Source organism: Callorhinus ursinus, unplaced genomic scaffold (genome assembly GCF_003265705.2).
Source record: "Callorhinus ursinus isolate GAN/ISIS: 27379988/994484 unplaced genomic scaffold, GSC_fseal_2.0 scaffold2, whole genome shotgun sequence".
Lineage (NCBI taxonomy): Eukaryota > Metazoa > Chordata > Mammalia > Carnivora > Otariidae > Callorhinus > Callorhinus ursinus.
The window spans coordinates 73,840,222-73,863,598 of NW_027397064.1; the positions used below are offsets into that span (position 1 = coordinate 73,840,222).

The 23,377-nt window shown below is 35.2% G+C and overlaps 1 protein-coding gene across 2 annotated transcripts in view; it reads right to left on the reverse strand.

Annotated features, from left to right (window-relative positions):
- Positions 1-2,117: 2,117 nt before the first annotated feature.
- GALNT13 (polypeptide N-acetylgalactosaminyltransferase 13) overlaps positions 2,118-23,377 on the reverse strand; it is a 566,099-nt gene continuing 544,839 nt past the window's right edge. Inside the window, exons 12-13 of one of the 2 annotated variants that reach the window (XM_025854761.2) lie at positions 19,959-20,093; positions 2,118-8,041 (exon numbers count right to left, since the gene is read on the reverse strand). In XM_025854761.2, coding sequence (XP_025710546.1) covers positions 7,901-8,041; positions 19,959-20,093 — 276 coding nt within the window. In that variant the 3' untranslated portion in view covers positions 2,118-7,900. Of the gene's footprint in view, positions 8,042-11,523; positions 12,189-19,958; positions 20,094-23,377 lie in introns of those variants that run through there. The other variant, XM_073884009.1, reaches the window with a different exon arrangement.

Sequence of the window (23,377 nt, forward strand, 5' to 3'; positions counted from 1 at the left end):
ACTGCAGTAAATCCAATGATGACCTTGACCAGCATGGGGTAGTGGAGATGTCAAGAAGTAGTTGGACTTGAAAATATTGTGAAGGTGGAGTCAATATGATTTTCTAATTGAGAAGGAGGTATCAAAGACACCAGTATCTCTGGACTGAGCCACCGGCAGAATGGAGTTGCCATCAACTGAGATGAGAAAAATCTCTTTGGATAGAACACATTTGTAGATTAAAGTAAGGAGTTCAGTCTCATACACATAAAGTTTGGGATGGGTAGTAGTCATCCAGTGGAGAAGTCGAGTAGATAGTTGGATTTCAAAGAGTTTGGACCTGGGGAGAGACATTTGGTACTGAGCAGCATGTGGTAGGTACTGAAATCCACCGTTCTAGAAGACCTCCCGAGGGGGTGAGTGCAGCAAAGAGACAATGACCCTGGAGCACTCCAATAGTAAGAGACGGGAGGGACGAGGGAGGCTGCCAGGGCAGGAGCTGAGAGCACAGGTGCCACTCATATTTGTGAAGGCCATTTTCAATTGCTTAGTCTTGATCTCTTAGTCTCTGCCTTATATAAGTTATCACATGGTCTACAAAGGGCGCTTGCTGTACCACGCTCATGTGTCTCATTAGCAGAGAAAATTGTGAACAGATGTTTGCATGTTTATCTAGGTTTCCACTCCACAAAATTGGAGAAGAGATTTGTCAGCAGAAATTCAGTGAACTCTCTATCTGCCAACTCCGATAGTAGAAGCTGAGATTGGTAATTAATATCCTCTGTCATGTGGAAAAAAATAATTGTTATGTCAGAAAAGAGGGAGTTAGCGGAGACCAGCAAACAACTCCTCCACCGAGGAGGCGGGAATGCGCAGTTGTTGAGCTGAAGAGTCCACGTTTTGTTTCTGCCAGGGGCTGAAGAGAAGCAAAACAGGGTAAGGTACAGGACTGCCAAAACCTGAGGTGGATGGTGCTGTTTTACTGGGTTAACTTGGTTGGCATTTGAAATGCAAGGCTGTACTGTGGGGGCAAGAGTTAAGAGAACAGAACGTAGCAGAAAGAAAGCAGGTGTAATAGAGAGTCCCACCTGGTTACAGAAAGCCAAAAAGGGACTTAGTGTAAGACACAAAGTCCAGTGGGGCGCCTGGGTGGCTCAGTCGGTTGAGTGTCCAATGTCTGACTCCTGATTTCAGCTCAGGTCATGATCTCATGGGTAGTGGGATGGAGCCCAATGGGATTCTGCACTCAGTGGGGAGTCGGCTTGGGTTCCTTTCCTTCCGCCCCTCTCCTTGCCCTTCCTCTCTCTCTCTCTCTCTCTCTCTCTCTCTCTCTCTCGGATAAATGAATACATCTTAAAAAAAAAAAGACAACATATAGCAAGAAAACATTCTTTACTCTAACTGACAGTCATAGAAAAATTTTCGGAAAACCAATGAGGTATTCATGATGTTTACAAATCAATGAGCTTCTGAATCATGCAAGCAATATTTTAGGTAAGTCTTCTTCAGAACAAAATAAAATATGAAAATAGTGTTAGAATACTCCCACCCTCCCCCCTTCCTTCTCTCCTTCTTCCTTTTTTTTTTTTTCTTCTTTCTTTCAACTTAGCAAAGGAAATGATTTATCATTTTCCCCCTTGAGTTTGTGTGTGGTTGATCCTGGGGGATCACTGCCCTTGGATTGTGTAGCCTCATCCACCCTCGCCTCCTAACCCTGATGGACTGTATTCCAGAATTCCAGTATCAGAAGCAAGGAACTGGCCAGGACTCATAGCAGTCTGGGAAATAACGTTCATCATATAATATGAAACATTTTAGCTTTTCTGCTCAAGTCATTTTTATAAACAGAAAAAGAGAAAAAATATCAATTTCAAATCATTTTAGAACAAAAATAAAAAAATGATTAATTCTTAAAACCATGCACATTTTAATGTTTCTACTTTATATATTTTTTTGCTATCAAAATTGTACCAGGATCACAATATTTTCTTACTGCTCAGAGATATCCATAGGCACTTAATCATTTATTTAAATAATCTACAAAATGGAGCATATGCATAAAAGACTGAACTTGTTTATCTGTTTAAAATACTAACAACTTTTTTTTTTAAAAAAAAGACAACATATAGCAAGGAAAACTAAATTGATATTTTTTAATTCTACAAAAACATATAAATATTTAAATTTATAGCAAAAGAACAATTATACCATTTAGTAATGCTTACAATATTTAAAATGTGTAATTCTTTATGCACAAGCTACTTTTATAAATGTTAAAAGAACGGTGTGCCAAGCATATATCTAAAAGACTTTTGAAATTACTTTGCTTTAGCTGTGGCTACACTCAGTGAAAAAACAAAAGCTCCAAAAGAAAAGAAAAATCATATAATCATCAAGTTATTTTTCACTTGTGCTATTTTTAGCAGAAAGTACAACTGAAACCAAGCAGCAGCTTACGTTCATTTTTACACCAAATTAAACGCATGATGAAAATTTCATTTTTTAAACCATTATAGATATAGCCTTAATCATCTAATGTTCCATTCTCATTCGAACTCATTAAAAACCAGATGTTAAGTGATTTGTTCTCCCTAGATAAAAACAAAAACAAAATAATTTTATATAACGATGACATTGGTTAACATAGAAATGGTCTTTATCTTAAAAGATGGTTAACAAAAGAGCTGCCCTGCATCACTAGGTTTTCAGAGAGATTTTTTGAACACATACAATGAAAATTGCCTTTAGAATTTATTGAACAATATGAAACAAAAGTTGGACACAAATGTACACAAACTATTTAAAATACATTGCTGGTGCTCATTCACCACCTTAATTCCTACAATAGTTGATACTTAATAGTTCGAGCATGGTGTAGTCACACCAGATGTGTTCATGTGCTATACAGAAGAGTGCTGATTTTACCAATTCCATGCTTAGACATATTGCGGGAAAAATAAGAAAAAAATGGTGGGTAGTGGCTGAATCTTGAAAAACAAAGTGCTTTAAGACTTAATTGAATTTTTGCCGTCCATCTGAATTGGAAATTTATTCAAAGTTTACAGATATCTGCAAACAGCTGAAAGACAGCTTGTGAATGATGACACATCCATTAAGATCTTGAATTTCTTGAATTCTTCATATTTGTTAAATTAGCATACTTTATGACTTATGAATGCGTATAAGTTTTGCCTCATCTGAGACTAGACCGAACATCTATAAATAAGATGCAAATAAAATGTTTGTGATCACATATGATCATCATTTCTCAAGTGGTAAAAAATATTGTAAGTGGGCAGCCAATATTTTAAGGTTTACTGAACCAATTCATACTACTCTCTTAACTTCCCACAAAATAAAAGGTAAAATCACGCCTGTTGTTCTACTCTAGTTGTTCTTTTTTCTTTCTTTCTCTTTCTCTTTTTCTTTCTCTTTCTCCGTCTCTCTCTCTCTTTTCTTTTTTTCCCCCTTTTTATTTATTAGGCTCTTTCTAAGAACCCTGGCAAAATTGAATTTATGGGTTGTGTTTCCTGGAGTCTAGAGAGCTCCACTGGGAAGCCTAGAAGTCTCTGCTGATTACCCTGTAGTCTTTAAACCTGCATAGCCTAGAATCTCTCCAGTGTTCACAGTAGTAGTTGGTCTAATGCTCTGTGCAAGCTGTAGGCCAATCATTTTTAACTTGAACATAATTATATGGAAAATAGAAGTGAGGGGAAGGTATGCTCCATTAGTTACTGCTTAAGAGGCTTTGCTTCCCTGAAACTCATTTTGGCCAGTAATGCCAGGATGCTCTGTAATCATGCTGTTTCCTGTTAATTTCTTTATTTTTGCTACAGGTCTTTATTTCCTATGGTATTATTTTGTAGAACTAATCTTATTTAAATATGAAAGGCAGTGAGAAGTAATATATCTCAAAAAAGTCAATGTACTTAGCACAAAATGTTTAATGAAGACTTTTTTTCTCATTATTGTACCCTTTCTACTTTATTTTTGAATGCTTTTTAATTGAAGACTATATTAGGTTATATTAAGAATGATGAGTTCTGGGAACACAGTTTATAGTTATCTGACCCCTAGGCAGGCCACATTACATATCTGGATGTTGGTCTTATTTGTAAATGGAGAAGCAAGGAATAGATCATCTGTAAATTCCTCTCAAAGTTACTGTGTTTGTGTTCCATTCATAGACTTGTGCTTAGAAAATACATTAGTAATAGCTCCTATGAAACTGAAAATACATATGACTTTTAAGAGGATGACATGTCTCCACTCTAAAAATAAAAAAATCTCACTCCTTCAGGTAGCCATTGAATACAACCAAAAAGTAAAAATAAAAATTTTATCTTCATAAAGCAACTTATATAATAGAGCAACATGTTTATAAAATGTCATATTTCACTTCCATAAGGCAGGCTATTTTACCATAGAGAACAAAATGTAGTCCCTACTTTAATGTAAAGAATATTAGGGAGAAAATTATCATTTGGAGACAAAGTTATGCAAATCTTGTCTAAATATATTACTAGATTTTATTTAAAAATTTTAAAATACAGTGCAAAAGAAAAAAATATGCTACAGTAGCATTTAGCAACTTTAACACCCATTTTTCAGTTCATTAATTCAAGAAATATTTAAAGAATACTTACTTTGTGCCCAGAACTATATTAGATGCTTGGGGATACCACAGTGAATAAAACTGGCAAAGCCTGGCCTTTATGGGGCTTACATTCTAGGGTGTGTGATGAGAATGTTGGGAAGAGGGCAGAGGTGGAAGGGTAGATAGGAAAAAAAACACATTTTTAGTTTGTCAGAGAACATACAGGGGAGAGGGAGGGTACGAGGGAGAAGGGTTTGCCTTACCGATGAGACTATTTGGACAGCTACCTAAAGAAAGTGAGGTGAGAGAACTCTGTGGGACAGAGGGAGCAAAACAAGAAGACAAAAACCTCCTTGGCAGCCAGAGTGGAGCACGTGAGCGGCAGCATGAGGACATGCAGTAAGAAAGGAGCGCTTGCTGGGTATGCAAAGGAGGGGGGCGGGGGGGGCTCACGCGCATGTGCTTGAGGAGAGCGGTGTCATTCACCAAGGACCTTCAAGACCAATGTAAGAAATTTGGTTAGAGAGACATGGAAAGTCATTGGAGGGTGGGGAGCAAAGAAGTGACACAATCAAATTGATGTTTAACAAAATCCCTACGGCTGCTGTAACTGATAAAGGCTGTTGGAGGCAAGGGTTGGGAAATGAGGGGAACCAAATTATAAGCATACCACAGTTTAAAAAGCTAGAGGTGGTGGTACACAGTGGATGCGGTGGGAAGTCGTTGGCTTCTGGTTATATTTCAAATATAGAATCAAGGGATTTTACTGATGGATTAGATGAAAGTGGAGAGAAAAACAGAGGAATCAAAAGTGACTTGAGGTTTTAGATCTTGACATCTGGAAAGATGGAATTGGCAATAACTCTGCTGTGGGGAAAACATCAGAAGGGGAAGTTTGCAATCATTTGAAATATTTGTTAGTCTAGCCCCACGGATAAGATGAATGCACCGTGAAGCCAATCATCATTTTTAATGTTCTGTGCTGAATACAGTAGATTTTTTGCTTAAACTGAATGTTAGTCATTGCTTTCTGGGTTTTGGTGTTTTATATTTTATGGCATTTTTTTGTTTGTTTATTAAACACTCTAACACAATGTGTTTAAACCATCTGAGGGTTCTTTGAAAATCTCTGGCATGAAACTTACACAGTTTTAATTTTTCCTGTGTTGTTGCTATGACCATAATGGACTTTGAAATATTTAAAATGTTGCTGAAATGTGTCAAATTCAGTTCCCATGGAGCAGCTGTATATTAAAAAAATGTGTCATTGACCATTTTGTAGATAATATAAGCATTTTGATTGACAAATCCACAATAAGTGGAACAGATAGTATAAAAGAGTCCTTGAGGGTTTGAGCTTTTCTAGTTTAAGGAAGAATGTTGTGCAGGGACATTTTACTGTATTTTAGTCAGCACAGGAAGAAAAGAGAGCAAAATGGAAAATGTGATTGTTAAGTCAAACCTTGGGTTGTCTTGTGAGGCCACTATCAATTTAAGGCACTGGTTCAATAGCTCTCGGGAGTCATAGCTTCCTTTGAAGTTTGCTGGAAGCTACAGATTCTTTCCTCAAAACCATATGCTCTGACATTCAAACTTTTGTTTAAAATTTTAGGAGATTCAGGGATTCCCAGCCAGCTTGAGGTGAAGGGTGTGTACACTTTAAGGAGTAAACCTGAAATGCTTCAGGTTGTAGAAATCTTCTTTAGAGTTGTACCAGTATACAGCCAAAAGAGAAAGGGATGCTAGATGGGAAAATCATACAGGATTTTACTGGCCTTCAGAAAGTGTTCTCCTTTTTATTATAAAACAGTGTGTGTGTGTGTGTGTGTGTGTGTGTGTGTGTGTGTGTGACAGAGAGACGGAGAAAGAGACAAAGAGAGTTTGTGTGTAGCCATACTGATTACAAGTTTCTCTCAGAGATTTTTAAAGAAAAGATGAGGGCCAAAGATGTAACATCTTCTGCTCCAGGGGATGCTTTTCCCATTTTCCCCCTAAATTTCTATTAGCAGCTGAGTGCAGTTATAATGACTAAGATACATACGCTGTGCAACTTTATGAGCATTTTAAATGGTATCAGGTCCTAAAACTTAATAGCACAAATCTCAGATAAATTTTCTTCCCTTTTCACATCTTCTGCTCATGTATCTTGAACATAAAGGGTTTGAAGATGGAAAAAGAACATGTGAAGCTGGTCTAATTATGATTGTCTTCCTTGAACTGTAATTTATGGCAAATGATTTTAAGCAGTTTAATTAAAATAAAGTTTAATGGATGTGTATTGAGTCCATTCCCCTGGTGAAAATTTTAGATACTATTGGATGGCAGTGAAATTCTGATAGAAGCACATTATTTTTTAAAACATAAAATTAAAATGGTAATAGTGGCCTAACTAGAATCTTCAAATGCCAAAGAATTAAAAATTATGGAAAGTACTCTACCCTTCACCTATAATTCTGTACAACGTAAGAGATAAGTCATTCTCTACCGTGAAAAGGGTCTGTATAGTTTCTGTTCGACAGAGGCAGTGGTTAAGAATTGAATTTCCAGCATCAACTCTGGGACCAACATGATTGTTATGCTCAACCTGTGCTAGGAGTGATCACAACCTGAACAGAATGTCTTTTATACTGATCTGTATTTTTTCAATTTCGCTTCATCTTGCTCCCCTCAATGCCTAGCTAGTTTCCTCTGATTTCATCTACTTGAAATTGAACTTTCAAACTCTCCTCTATTTTGTTTCATGGTGATGCTTTTATAAGGACTCTATGAGAAGTCAATATCCAATGTAATTTTTTTCATACAAAATTGAAACTTGTACGATGAATTCACTGCTCGGAAATAATTCAATATGTGGCCTTGTTGTTGACATAGAAATCCAACATGTTTCCATGAAGGTCCATTAGAAACAGAGTGAGTTTTTAAAACAATTGATAATATATCATAATGAACATATTTTATAAGGCATTTACACTGTCTCTCTTTCAGTCACTATGACAAAAAAAAATTAAAATAAGCCCCTGACTGACCTTATGAGATGAGGACAATAGAGATTATTGTTTTAAAGCAAACCCAATTTATTTTTCAAGTTGTTCTGATGTTTAATAACAGTTTGCTGTTATTTATATTGTATGTGCTTCTTTTGATCAGATACAAATTTTAGTAGGGAAATAAGCAAACATTCCTAAAAATGAATTATAAACAACTGTATTTTAGAATACTAAAAGGATTTTAAAACCTTCAATTCAGCAAAGTTAATATCTTTCCCTAATTGAAATAATGGAAAAACAAAAGTGTAGACACTTTCATGGCTTTGGGAAACAATCTTCATGCCCCCAATGTCATATTCCTTAGCAGCCATTGTTGGGATCTGCTTCCACTACAGTCCTGCATGGTAGGAACCATTTTGTCTTCTTCAGAAGGTTCATCGAGGCATTGGTTACTGTTAACATGTCTCAAGGTGAGTCTCTGTAAAAGATAACCAATAATCAGTGCAACCTATTTTATCTTTAACTTCACTAGTTCATTAGATTAAATCTCTTTTAAAAAATCCTTTATAATTTTTTTTTAGTGCACACAGTGATATGTTTGTAGAATGAACTATACACATAGCTCTGAATGATTACACAAGTTACACGGTTACAGTTTCTTCGTTGTCTAATGCACCTTTAGCTGCAGATGGTTAAAGAAATTGGCTGACATTTATCATGCATTGCCAAGAATTCAGGCTCCTTTGCAAAAAGCCCATTTGTGAGCTCTGAGTTCACTTGAGGGCTGCAAATATTAACATGCTTTCACAAAAGCTTAGTTTTCTTAGGCATGTGTTGATTCAGTAACCATTTGGTAAACATGCAAAGAGATGTCACAGCTGTGACCCAAATGAACAAAACTGCTAGAGATGTTCCCATTTCAAAATACTAAACACTCCATAGTATCTGTGCCTATGAGACATTCAGTGTAGACGAATGATTATCATAGCAATAGCAACAAAGACCTGTGTTACTTGATAGTATGCTCACCATATTTTGGTTTTCATTTTTAAGCATCTTAAAAAATAGCAATACCAAATATAGAAAGAGATGTTATGGTCATATGTTTTGAAATATTATATGTGCATTTTACTTTGTGCATAATAATGATATTCATTAATAAGCATCCTCTCAGTGCCTGAATGCTGAAATATAATTCCAGTAATTGTAGCATGTGAACCAGTCATCACATGTCTTCTGTTTTGAGTTTACATTTATATTTTGAAATCATATTTTTTGAACTTTTCAGATATACATTTTAAAGATTTTTTTAATTTATTCATTTGAGACAAAAAGAGAGAGAGATGATGAGCAGGGGAGAGAGGCTGAGGAAGAAGGAAAAGCAGACTCCCTGCTGAGCCAGGAGCCCGACTTGGGGCTTGATCCCAGGACCCAGAGATCATGACCCGTGCTGAAGGCAGACACTTAACCATCTGAGCTAACCATGCACCCCCAGATACACATTTTAAGACCACGTGTTTTATACATATTAATTTATGCACACGTATTATATACATTTCTGCTCAGTTTCATGGGCAATGCCTAGAACCATTTTATATGAAAAACCCTAAACCAGAAGAAAAGCGTTTGAATGTATGGGAGGTGATTTGCAGGTATATCTCGAGAAACAGCACACCATATACTTTTGTTGCCAATACTAAAATTAAGGGTAAACAAACATTTTTGCACGGGGCAGCCCTTGAAATTACACTGAAAGTTGGATTTAAAAAAAATGCAGGGCAGATGCAATAAAAATGGTGGAGAAACACTGCCTGGACAATTTTAATTTGTTTGGATTAGGACTGCATACCCTGGGCTGTACTGTCCTGAGGAAAGACTGAATGGAAAACAGGCTTGTGGTGGGATGCTTCATTGGCAACGAGCAGGAAATTAAAAGCACAAGGCTATTAGACAGGAAAGAGATTTCAAGATTGAGGCTTTTGTTGCTCTTTCAATACATGAAATCAAGCTATTTATACAAAAAAGAGAGAGAGAGAGAGAGAGAAGATGAAATGGCCAAAGGCCCAAGATAGGCAAGAAGATGGTTGACTTATGCTTATGGTGCCAGAAAAGATGCTGTTGGCTTATGAACCAGCCACCAACTTGAAAAAAAAAAGATACAAAACAAACATTTTTTTTTCCTAGAAAGTTTTAGTTAAAATCAACAAAATATTCTTTATTTTTGTTACATACCTGAGGTCCTTTGTGTATATATGTCTTCTTTCGAAAAAAGCCATTCGCCTTTGCTTGCTTTTATTAGATCTTTTTTTTAAAAAAAGTATGTGAATCACCATACATTACATCATTAGTTTTTGATGTAGTGTTCCATGATTCATTGTTTGTGCATAACACCCAGTGCTCCACGCAGAATGTGCCCTCTTTAATACCCATCACCAGGCTAACCCATCCCCCCACCCCCCTCCCCTCTAGAACCCTCAGTTTGTTTTTCAGAGTCCATCGTCTCTAATGGTTACAATAAAAAAATATTAAAAAAAAATATGTGACTTTAAGGATCAGATCGAATATGTGTTGTCAAGTACACAAATTAATGATAGTTTTAAAAATGTTAGTATTTTTTTGGTAAAAAGTATTTTCTTTGAAGGAATTCATTAGTCAAAAGCCACCATCATAAAGATAACAACTCACCAAAAACCTCTTCTTTTTAATGGAGTGCAGGAGAAAGACCAGTTTAGGGTCAGACAGACCTACGTGTGAATTCCTAGCCATGAAAATTTGGGCAAGCTACTAAATCATTCTGAGGAATCAGATTCTTTGTCAGAAAATGCATAATTATACTTACGAGTGTTTAAAAATGCCCTCTTCTCTGCTGCTTAAAAAAGTTAACCTTTAGTCAACTATGTAACTGTGATCCTTTAGCAATCTGGTAAGAGTAACAATGTTAACATGTTTCTAGGCAACATTGCTTATGGTGGAAATAACCTCTGAAAGATAAACTGCATCTGTATCTGATAAACTTCATTGCAAATACCTGATAAGAAACAAATCGTGGACTTCTCAAAGCGCCAAGACTTGTAATTCTGCATATGCTCTTGGCTTCCTGGGAGCTGGGCCTGTGGAGTTGTTAACAGAGATCTGTCTCCATGGGTCATAAACCTATCAAGCTGGGATGGTTGCCACACCAGCCTGATAAGGCTCTCATCTCCTCAAACAGGCTGTCACCTGTGGAAAAGCTGGCTCCCCTAAGGCTAATATGAACTGCTACAAGGTCTGCTGAGAGAAGCAAGTTGTGGTTTCTGTCCGAGAATTCTGTAAGTAAACTCAGGAGACTAAATGTCTAGTTAAGCCTAAGAAGACCCCTTGCTGGGCGTTACACTGCCAGGTATGCTTTGGAAACAAACATAATATATGTACATTGCCTTGTACACAAGTTCTTTGTGCAGAGTCCAGACTTTCCCAGCTTTCTAACACATCTCAAATATAGTTCTAATGTAAACAATGCCCCTTCTCTCCTCACCTCTCTATACCTGATTCAGCCTTGTCATGAGCATTCCAAGCTCAATTGTGTCTTCTACTAACATTTAACTGGTTCACTGGAACCAGAATAATGCCCTAACTTCCCACGTGTTGTCATAGGAAGTTGCTGCACAACGTAATATCCTTTATTTACAGGACAATAATCCCCTAAGATCAAGAACAAGGACATATACTTATTTGCACTCTTTCTAAAAATTCTGTAAGTTTTTTAACTTCAACTGAATAAGGATTCATTTTATTGCTTACTGAGAAGATATTCACAAATCACACAAGTGATAAGAGATAAAATTTTTAAAAAGCTTTTATTACTATATCACTTTGCCAACCACCAAGAAATACTTAGATATAATTTATAAAGTTATTGAAAATTACATCTTAGTTTTTAAAAATGCATTTGCTTAAAGTTTCAGGTTAAAGTAAATTCTAGAAAAGCTCTCCTAAATCTGCACACAATGGAAGTACTGGAATAAAAATTAATAAGATTAATTTTAATGTTCCAAAAACAATCCTTTTTTTGGCTATGTTAGATTTTTTTTAACTGATTTTTCTCAGCTCTAATGCAAAATCTACTGTTACATAAACATGGCTATAGTTAGCCTAAAAAGGAGCTAATTTCATAATGTATTCCATTAATTATATTTATGCATGTATAAATATTTGCAATAAAGTGAAAACTGGAAAATACTTATTAATTAATAATAGACCAAAGAATACTTAATATAGTCAGCTTTCGAATTAATAAGCAGCTAAGAAGTAAAAGACAGAAAAATAATTCCATGGAGAAACAGCACATACAGATTTTTCTTAAGTACATTTTAAAGAAGTTTCTAGATTTCGATAACAGAACATAACAAAAATAGTAAAATAAATTTAACACAGTCTACAACACAAACTTCCAAAACTTATTAGAGAATATAATCAGTAGGATTCTCAAAAATATTTCTAAAAACTTCCATTCTTGTATAGTTTCTTAGTAGCCATTTTTGCAAAGGGCTATCATTACATGTTTCCACAGTGGACTGCTGGGAGCCATCAGCTACTTTGCTTACTGAGAGACAGGACTGGGTGATTATGTGAAGAAGAGTGTGGGTCTGTTTGACAAAGAAAATAATGAATAATGACAAAATCAAGTACAAAGGCAGTAATCAATCAATCATTCTCAGCAACATACAATTTCTACTGGATAAGGATGGCAAGCACACATCACAGTAATTGCATCCATGGAGCTAGGAGCCACCTCCTTTTTAGATGGCGTTAGTATCAACTGTAGTAAGTAGGTGTAAATGAAGATAAGCCTGGGAAGCTGGAGAAGAGCCTGAGATCAAATGGTGAAACATTTTAAGCAAAGGTTATTTTGGACAGAAAAGGTATATTCTCAGTGTTCATTCTAGGGATAAAATGTTTTTTAGTGCTAAATGAGTTATTTTGTGAAGAGATATTTAAAACCGCTGAATATCCAGAGAGTTTTCAGTTATGGTTCTTGCCTTCTTCATTCCTTTGCCCTAAATTTGAGTGGATCCAAGGGAAAATCTAGGGGATGATTTAGCTTTAACTCTTTGCTTCACTTTGTACAGTGGGGTACTTGAATTGTTGCCACTACGTTTTCACAAGGCTAACCTATGTTAACAGAGTTGCACATAGGCACGGCCACATTCATCTAAATGTCAATTAGAAAGTTAATGAACTTTGTTTGATTTATTAAGGAGGCTAGTTTTGTTTTCATTTTTGTTTTTTTTAACCATACCTGAATTTCCTATCTATATTGTCTAAAATTCCTAAGCTTGTTAATCCTCTACCTTCAGTTATGTTTTTTTAAATCAAATTTTTCTTGATAAATGTCATGTTAACATCAAAGACTCCAGTGTTAGTGATTGTGGATTTCACCTGTTATTAAAAAGAAAAATGAATTATAAAGTCGCCCTTCATTTAAAATGAAACAAAACTTGATCTCACTTATACTCAGGAAATATAACTCCAGAATGTAAGTACAGTATAATTTTTTTTTCCATGAAAAAACATTTGTAATATTTCCCCCAAAATATTATCATATGAATGACCATGAAAAAAATTCAAAGAACTTTCACTCCTGATGCTTCTGAAAAGCCATTAAACCAGAAGAAAAATTAGAACTCTCAAATAATCCCATTGAGATGAAGGGTATTTTTCATTTAAAAAAAACCTACAAAAACATTTAGTGTTTTCATTTGTTTGAAAAAGAAGTGTAGTTTACTTATTTTTCTGAGTATTCTGTCTAGAAGAGATACCAATTACTAATATTTTATGTGTTTTCTAGTTATTCTTAGTGTTTATATTATGCAAATGTATTAATTGTGGTCATCCATGTATACTCCCACTTTATCATGGGTTTTCTTATCATTTCTTGTTATCTGTCTTATCATTAAAATAATCTAAAAACATAAGAAACACACAATTTCTACAAAGTAGATTTGCCAGAAATCATTTCACTTTTCCATTTGGGGGGGGACTATTTTTCCAGTTTGGAGCTATTATAAATAATGCTGTAACAAACATCTCTGAACATCTCTTTCCACATCTATAACCATTTATTCAGAAATGATCCTTAGATGTGAAATCACAAGGTGAAAAGGTATGAGCATTTTAATACATACTGGCAAAGCTTTAAAATTATTTTGTAATATTAACAGTAGCAGCTAACATTTCTTGTGCTTATGATATGCCAGGGTACTGTATTGCATGTCAGTTTTACTACACCTACACCAGTATTGTGTGTCCCATTAAAAACATTTCTTGACAGAGGCTAAAGAAAGAGATAAAAGAACACAGATAAAATGATTTTTTATGTATGTATTTTTGATAGTTACAAATAGCCAATGAAAATGGAAAAATAAAGTTAATTTAAATATTTCTCCTGTGCTGATTATTCAAGACTTTGCTTATTTTTATATTGGGTGTACATTTCTTTTTCCTTTAAATCCTCTTTATTAAGCATATCAGCCCTTACCATACTTGTTGCAAATGCCTCTCACAACACTGGAAGACTGTCACGTTCACTCAATTTTGAAGGTAACGTGACATAACCAGCTGATAGGAAGCATACTGCCACATATCTTTTCCTATTGCTTCATTTAAAATATTGACTAAAAAACAAGGTAATATGAACCCTAAGCTAGTATTGGTTTTTGTTTATAACATTACTTAATTATTCTCCTCTGAGGTATAAAGCACTAGTATTTCCTGACAGAATTTTAGCCATACTGCTTTAAGATATGCAAGAAAATGATTATAACTCCTGTTTTTAAACATATCTGTATGGTTTACTATCTAAGACAAGATGTGTCATGGAGTATCCCTCAATCTACCCTTTTGAAGAGGCAATTACTATTGAAATCAGGCTAGGAAAACAAGGTAAATGACAAAGTAAGACTTACAAAATTGTAAAATCAAGTCATACTTTTGTATGCACTTTCTTTAAAGAAAGCACCTTCTTTATTAAAAAGCACTAAGTGCAAAATGTGATAATGAGAAGAAGTGACTGCATGGTTGACTAGAGTCAATCACATAGGCCTCGGTGTAAAACATGCCATACTAAAATGAAGTTTAGTTGAAAGAGTTAAAAAGTTTAAAATGAAACTCAATTGTTATATATGATGATAAACAAAGTAAGAAAAAACAGACTGTTACAGATATTTAATAGCCAAGGCAGTAAGATTTCCCCTGTTGATATAGTACAAAATCATAATTTTTTAAAAATTAATATAATAAAGTTATTATTCAAAATATTAAATGTGATCTGAGAAGGTGAACTGTGTTTCATTAGAAAAGAATATGAGTATTCTAAAGACCAAGTGTCAATGTTTAAGAAACAAGAACTAAAATTACACTGCTATACTACGGAAGTTTCTATTCACTAATTGAGTCTATGTAAGAAACCACAGCTTTGGGGTCAATGGGAATATGGAAAGGTAATGCTAGTCAGATATACACAGCCTTCTAAAGGTAAACTGAGCCACTGTTTTTATTAGGAGTTCTACACAGGGAAATGGCCGGGTTGCCATTATAGATTACTTACCTTGAAATTATATTGCCATTTACCTGCTTTCTGATAAAGGTAAATAAATAAAAGAGGAGGTTTTAAGTAAAGTATAACTATAAGCTTCTGTGATTTCAGTAAATATCAATCAGACATATTTTACCTACTGAAAAAAATCCTTTATCTAGTGACTCTGGGAAACACTGGATACAGATGGATATTGAATTCATTTTCTCAGTCAACTTGCTCAGTCACATGAAAAACAAGACTTATTTTTAGCATCATATTTTGCTCCCTTATTTTTTTCTTTGTTGCATAGTGTTTGTTGAGCATAAGTGTTCTGTTCTAAAATTAGATTCTTACACTGTATATAGCTGCTTGGATGTTCTAAAAGAAATGTGATTATGTGCATTTATTGTCAGAAAATGTAAATTTCAGATGGATTGGAACACAACTGCAATGTTCAAACAGAATATAAGAAAATCTGAATAAAATTGAATGGATGGATGATAGGACTTTATAATAATAATCTTTTTTTAAGGATTTTATTTATTTGAGAGAGTGAGCAAGAGAGAGAGAGAGAGAAAGAGAAGGAGAAGAGGGATAGGAAGAAGCAGACCCCCATCTGAGCCGGGAACCCGACACAGGACTCGATCCTGAAACTCCGGGATCATGACCTGAGCCAAAGGCAGATGCATAACCGACTGAGCCACCTAGGCGTCTCTAAAAATCATCCTTAAATTGTTTCAGTGAGATGAAATATAGGGTTCCTTTTTTCTTTTTTTTTTTTTTTTTTTTTGTTTTAATTCTGTGGCAATGGCTTTCATAGCAACAAAGTGTTCAGGTAATTTATTTAAGAGATTCTAGACCGGGGAGGATCTTGTAATTTTGCTAATGATGCTCAGTTGCCCTCAAATTGAACACATTTAACCACTATAAAGTGGTACCGAATTAAATTCATGGCTGTTAAAAAATATTTAGCTAAGAAGGCAGGAACCTCTATATTTAGAATCAAAGTTGGCCAAGACATGTATTTATTACCAACATGTGCTTAGTTTCATTCAAATAAAAGGAGAAGCAATTAGATCATAATTGTATTATGAATATGTGTAAAGTTTGTAAGCAATCAGACCATACTGACAAAGTAGTTTTATGACTGTTCAACTAAATAGATAATGTTTATTGCAGAATATCTTTTCAATTATTAAGGAAAGGAGAAATTCTATGTGAATAAAATTTGGTACCACAAATAACTGATATTTAATAATTCCTTTCATTTATTATAGTAATACATTTAGCTTTTCAGATCAGCATCATTAAAAGCACCTAATTGTTCCTAGTTTTTCAATGTGGTATAGTAGAAAGAGGCAATGTAGTATAGTAGAAAGATGACTAAATTCAGTGCCAGAAACCTGAGGTCTAAAACCTAGAGAAGCTATTTAAACACTCTAAGCTTACATTTAATATTGTGAGGAATACAAATAATAATATTATCTTCTCGGCCTATTGTTAGAGTTGCTTGAGAAAACAGATGAAATTTTAGACACTCAATAAATTTCATTCCCTTTCTTTCCCCTCATCACTCACCTAAGAAGCAAACTGCATAGACTCCATGTTTTGAGGCTTTATGATACTGTTTCAGCTTTTCCCCACATATTCCAATAATTCTCCTATTTACGACTTGCTTTTCTAAAACTGCAAGTATTATGGGTGATAAAGTGATGGAATATTTGAGCTCTTCACACTGTGAGATTCACGTTGTACTGGTAACTAGCTTTCTTGGATTACTTTCTTAGAACTGAACTCCGTCCCTGCTGCTGGTGGTGTGATCTTTGTGCTTACCTTCCTCCTGATACAGGCTGAAAGAAGAGAACTTAAGAAAAGTTTCAGGTCTTGTAATTCTGTGAACTTCACCAAGTTTTATTCTGCTTTGATAGCACACCACCTCAGAGGTTTCTCAAAGAAAAATGATTTTGCCTTTGACAGCAGTAGATAAAGAATTTAATTAAAGAAGTAGCAAGGAGTACTTTCTCCTTCCCACGGGGTGGATGCCAGACCAGGGCTACTTGGCAAGGACTCCTCTTTCCCATCTCAGCCTCTCTCACCCATGGGCTCCCTCCCTCTCCCCCATCTCTCCTTGAGGCCTGTCATTTTCCAAAGCGTATTTATGCTTTTTCCTAACTCTACAATAATTCCAACAGTGTATAAAAAGACCAAGGAAGATAAGTAGATGTTTAGCCACTGTCTAGACCTGTCCTTCTCAAACTTCAATATGTATGTAAATGACCTGGGGATTTTTTTTTTTTTTTAAGATTTTATTTATTTGACAGAAAGAAACAGCAAGAGAGGGAACACAAGCAGGGGGAGTGGGAGAGGGAGAAGCAGGCTTCCTGCTGAGCAGGGAGCCCGATGTGGGACTCGATCCCAGGATCATGACCTGAGACAAAGGCAGCCACTTAACCGACTGAGCCACCCAGGCGCCCGACCTGGGGATTTGTTAAAAGGCAGATTCTGATACAGTGTGTCTAGTAGGGTTCTCAGATTCCTAAGTTTTAAAGAGTTCCCAGGTGATGTTACTAGTCCCAGAATCACACTTTGGGTGGCAAGGTTTGGGACTATTCTGTAGACTAAAGTGACCTCAAGTATTGTATTTCAATTTCTTTAAAATAAAAAAAAGGCTCTTTCTTTTTCACAAATAAAATCAATCTTATTCAAAGCTGAAATTTCCAGAAAGGCAATTCATGATTCCTACAATTATTTGATTCTTTTGTGACTTCTCTACATTGTGATTTATACATTCATAAATTTGGCAAAAAATCTATACTTTGATTTAAAATATTAAATTTAGGCAGGTTGAACATCACAATTGAATTTTGAAAACATAAACATATAGGAGAGTAGAGTAAGCTATGTTACATAATCATTGCAATGATCAGATTGTTTATTTAAAAACCATCTCTCAATATTTATGGCATATTATAAGCTTTTTTGTGTGTGTTCTAGAAACAAAGTTTACATGATACAAAATATCACAATGCTTGAAAAATCCTACAATATATAACTATTAGTTATCCAAAATAGTAAATTTACAAAAATCACTTCTGTGTCCTAGGTGAAGCAACCTATTTTTTTTCTCTTTTCTGTCAAAATCCCTCAGTATTCAACAGTCTTTCTACTGGCTGATAAAAACATAAAATATACACCTATGTACCAACAATATAGTTATTTCGGAAATTAAAGAATCTGAGTTATGACTATAGCAGCCATCATCTACTCAAAGATAAAAGTTTGAAGGTTTTAAGTGATATTCTGAAATTCAGCACCGCTTCATCTTATAAAAAGTATGTACACTCATTCCCCTTTCCTTAGAAATACATGCTAGATTTCTTTACTTTTAGCGCAAGCCCAGTGAAGTTCTGGGCTCCTGGTGAAAACTAAAGAGCAAGAGCAACAACAACAATAACAAATTATTTTAAAAAATACTACTTGCAGGATTTCTCCTTTATCTGTACATTTATCTGTACTTTTCCTAATAGAAGAGGGAGGGAACCAAGGTTCCAGGTTTACCCCCATGTATTATTGAAGGAAATATCTTCTGCAGTCTTAATATAAAGTGGTGATGATGAGACCTCAAGAGAAAAAAATGGGGGGTCAGACAGAAGTAAACGAGGTATTGGGGAGACAAGAGACTGAACAGAACACACTGGTGCGTTATAGGAAAGATTCGGGACATTTGCCCTTCCTTATGTCCCGGAAGAAGGGTATTGTATGTCCAAAAAGCATGGTTATATTACATAAATTTTAAAGCCAAATTTTAACCCTACACAATCAGTTTCAAATCACATAAAAATTCAATAAGTTTTCCTGCTAAGAAGCTACAACATCATGCAAATTGAAATAACATTCAAAAAGTTTTTAAAAAGAAGACCTTATTGCAGTATCAGTAATACCAAGGACTCTGTAGTTTTTAAAATGTTACACTGGAAGTGTATCTTAGGCTTAGGTAGAACACGGCATTTGTGAAATTCATTTGCCTCTAGTGCATTATTTATCTTGCAAGAGTAGCTTATTTCTTATCTTAAATAAGTCACCAACCATTTAATAATGTGGAAAATGTAACACAGATGACCCAATTCGTTTTGCTAAGCCAAGAGAACTGAAAGAAATGAAACTGTTTCAAGGCAACTTCCTTATGGAGAAGAAAATATTTCTTTTTTAGTAGCTCCATCTGATGGTTGATCTGGTTTTTACACACTGCCTGGCTATAAATTCCCAACCGTAATTTTATTGTTTTCTCTCCTTCTCTTCTACCAGAAAGATGTGCTACATTGAGAAAATGCCGCTTAGCTGATTATGTGCCTAATTAGTTTATTGAATTTTGCAAAGTATTTACTATTATAAAGAACATTCATGGTAATCTTATCAGCTTTTTTCTTTTTTTCCCCTTAAATTGAGAAGGATAAATTTCACCAATTACAACAGTATACAATTTAAAATTTGAAAAATGGAAATATTGTTGATATTGTCCTATAATGCGCATCTTCATACATACCTCTCAGATAAGCATAGCTGGTCCCTTGCCTAATTTGTGTTAAGCACGTACACGTGCTAACACACTGTAAGCACATAAAAATGACTTTATTTTCCTTATTCACTTTTTATGCTAATGAACTCCTTTGACAAAACCCTATTTATATACTATACCATCCTAATGCTATCAGATAGGAGCATGCATGCTTGAAAATATGGTTCTTCCAGGGTAGAAAAATAGCTTAGGATTGAAGCGTATTTGAAATATATAACTGAGTTTAAGCATTAAATAATAAGTAAATTAAGGAAAAGACTATACCTCAGCATCATATTCCCATAACTGATTTCCTCTCATGTGGTGGCATTTTAGCATAATTACAGGTCCACTGAGTCTAGACACATCCAAGCACAAGTCATCGGTTCGGATTTCTTTGTCAGCAGTATAAGAAAATACCTGAAAATATAAAATTCAACTAATAAAACAATCTCCTTAAAAACAAAAAAGTCACAGTATAGCAGATTTCTCTGTGGAAGCATTCATATCAACTTGTGTTTTCAAATGGTCTCTGCTGTGTGATCTTGAGAAAGCTAGTCCTTTTCCTCAACTGCAAAATAGGGACAGGGTTATCTGTGTTATAAGGTTTTTGTGAAACCTCAATTTAACAAATTAAATTATTAAACACATTATTTACTGGCACCGTATTTCCTGCACTGTACTTGCCTTATATATCTCACAACAGATTCAGTAAAATAGTTTGTTAACCATATGGGACTGTAAGAGGGCAGTCCTTGTTGTCACCACCGTACGACCAATTCCCCAACTCTACAGAGAGAATGATGTTTTTCATAAAGGCGTTTAAATCTTTCTCTCCATAAGAACACCATGTACATTTTATTAAATATTGTCAGTGTGTTTCCAAACGTTGTAGAATTAGCTTCTCTAGAGACCTCATTAAAGAAAGGTAGGCTCTGTGCTTATCTTTCTCGTATGGTTATAGCTGGGCTTGGCTACAGTTCTTCTCAAAATATCCAAGAAATGTTAAGGTGGAGTGTAGATTCACTGTTAGCTAATTTAAACTGATACTATAATAATCTCTATGTTTTAAACTCCTGGCATGAGTAATTTATTTATAACATTGATTATTAAAGGGTCACGAGAATTATTAAGTTAATAATTACAAAAGTTATTTTCTTCTGTTTGCTCTGATAAGCATGGTTTGGTATTCTGTGGGTATTTTTTTTCTTTACAATGTCAAGAGGGAGCGTAATGAGGAAGCTTATTTGAGGATCTTTTAGTTTCCCGTAACAGTCCGGTAAAATCAGAGGAAGTCAGCTCAATATTCCCCTATAAATTCTGGAGCCCTAGTGTGTTAGCTGAACAAATTAGTCTTGAAGGGGTTGCCTCTACAGCACTGTGACTCAGGGCTTCCCTGAAAATCACAAGTGGTAGGAGAAAAATGCAAAAGAAATTCTTCACAAAGATGTAAAAACTTGAGAAGTAGATGAGGTTCATTTAATTGAACTATATAAAATACAGATTTCATGTATGGCATTCAGAAAAAAAATTTCCTATCTTTAGTACTTTTTAATGTTCATACTTTTAATGGTAATTATGATGAAACTAAGAAAAGAAACACCCATCAGATATTAGTACTATATCCTTTCCAAACATGGTATTTATTAATACAATACTTAGTTTAATACAAACATTTAATTAAGTAAATGAATTGAGTAGTAAACCTTAATTTGAAGGAGCGAAATTTCTAGAGAAATTTCTTTTATCTTTTGTTTTAACGTGAAGTATAATTTTCCACATAGAAATTATACTCTTTTAGTTGTATACAGATGCCAGTATAAATGGAGACAGCAAAGCATCCACATCTGCCAGTAATTTTGTATGAGTATAATTACGGCCTGAACAATGATTTCTCCTCAGGTCTCTTATGATAGTTGGGAAACTTTACCTAGTGAGAGAAGTCAACCACTTTCTTTGTTCCTTAAGTCCTAACTGTAATTCATTTTACGGTCAATCAGGAGCTATTTTAAGTGACTTACATTCAAGAAAGATTTATTCGTAGAATATTTTCTGAGCCTATATATATTATCTGAAAGTGTCTTTCTTTGGCCTTTGTACTTGAAGAAAAATTTAACTGATGTTAAATACTTGGCCCACAAATAATTTTTCCTTTAAAAAGATCTGTATATAATGCTTTCATTATTTTCTGGCATTAATTGGTTAACAAATCCGAACGAATAATTAACAGGATTAATTTATTTTTCATACCTGAGAATCTCATTTTTATGCTGAAGTGTTTCTAGGGTGGTTTTTATTCTGTCTAATAATAAAAAGTCAGTGCATGCCAGTATATACATCTTTCTTGATTTTATCTGGAAATTATTAAGCTTGATCTCAATTATTTACCCTATATATCTATCCTCTTTTTACCCAACATTTTCATCTTTCTGCTTTTTCATATCTCCTGCCATAGGAGGCTCATGGAACTCACTTTGGGATAGACTAAATTTTTTTAAAATTTTTATTGTTATGTTAATCACCATACATTACATCATTAGTTTTTCATGTAGTCTTCCATGATTCATTGTTTGTGCATAACACCCAGTGCTCCACGCAGAATGTGCCCTCTTTAATACCCATCACCAGGCTAACCCATCCCCCCACCCTCCTCCCCTCTAGAACCCTCAGTTTGTTGTTCAGAGCCCATCGTCTCTCATGGTTCCTCTCCCCCTCCGACTTACTCCCCTTCATTCTTCCCCTCCTGCTTATCTTCTTCTTTTTCTTTTTTCTTAACATATGTTGCATTATTTGTTTCAGAAGTACAGATCTGTGATTCAACAGTCTTGCACAATTCACAGCGCTCACCATAGCACATACCCACCCCAATGTCTATCACCCAGCCACCCCATCCCTCCCACCCCCCACCACTCCAGCAACACTCAGTTTGTTTCCTGAGATTAAGAATTGCTCATATCACTGAGGTCATATGATACATGTCTTTCTCTGATTGACTTCTTTCACTCAGCATAACACCCTCCAGTTCTATCCACGTCATTGCTAATGGCAAGATCTCATTCCTTTTGATGGCTGCATAATATTCCATTGTGTATATATACCACCTCTTCTTTATCCATTCATCTGTCGATGGGCATCTTGGCTCTTTCCACAGTTTGGCTATTGTGGACATTGCTGCTATAAACATTGGGGTGCACGTAACCCTTCAGATCGCTACATTTGTATATTTGTGGTAAATACCCAGTGGTGAAATTGCTGGATCGTATGGTAGCTCTATTTTCAACTGTTTGAGGAACCTCCATACTGTTTTCCAGAGGGGTTACACCAGCTTGCATTCCCACCAACAGTGTAGGAGGGTTCCCCTTTCTCCGCATCCCCGCCAACATCTGTCGTTTCCTGGCTTGTTAATTTTAGCCATTCTGACTGGGGTGAGGTGGTATCTCATTGAGGTTTTCATTTGGATTTCCCTGATGCCGAGCAATGTTGAGCACTTTTTCATGTGTCTGTTGGCCATTTGGATGTCTTCTTTGGAAAAATGTCTGTTCATGTCTTCTGCCCATTTCTTTTTTTTTTTTTTAAGATTTTATTTATTTATTTGAGAGAGAGAGAATGAGAGATAGAGAGCACAAGAGGGAAGAGGGTCAGAGGGAGAAGCAGACTCCCCACCGAGCAGGGAGCCCGATGTGGGACTCGATCCCGGGACTCCA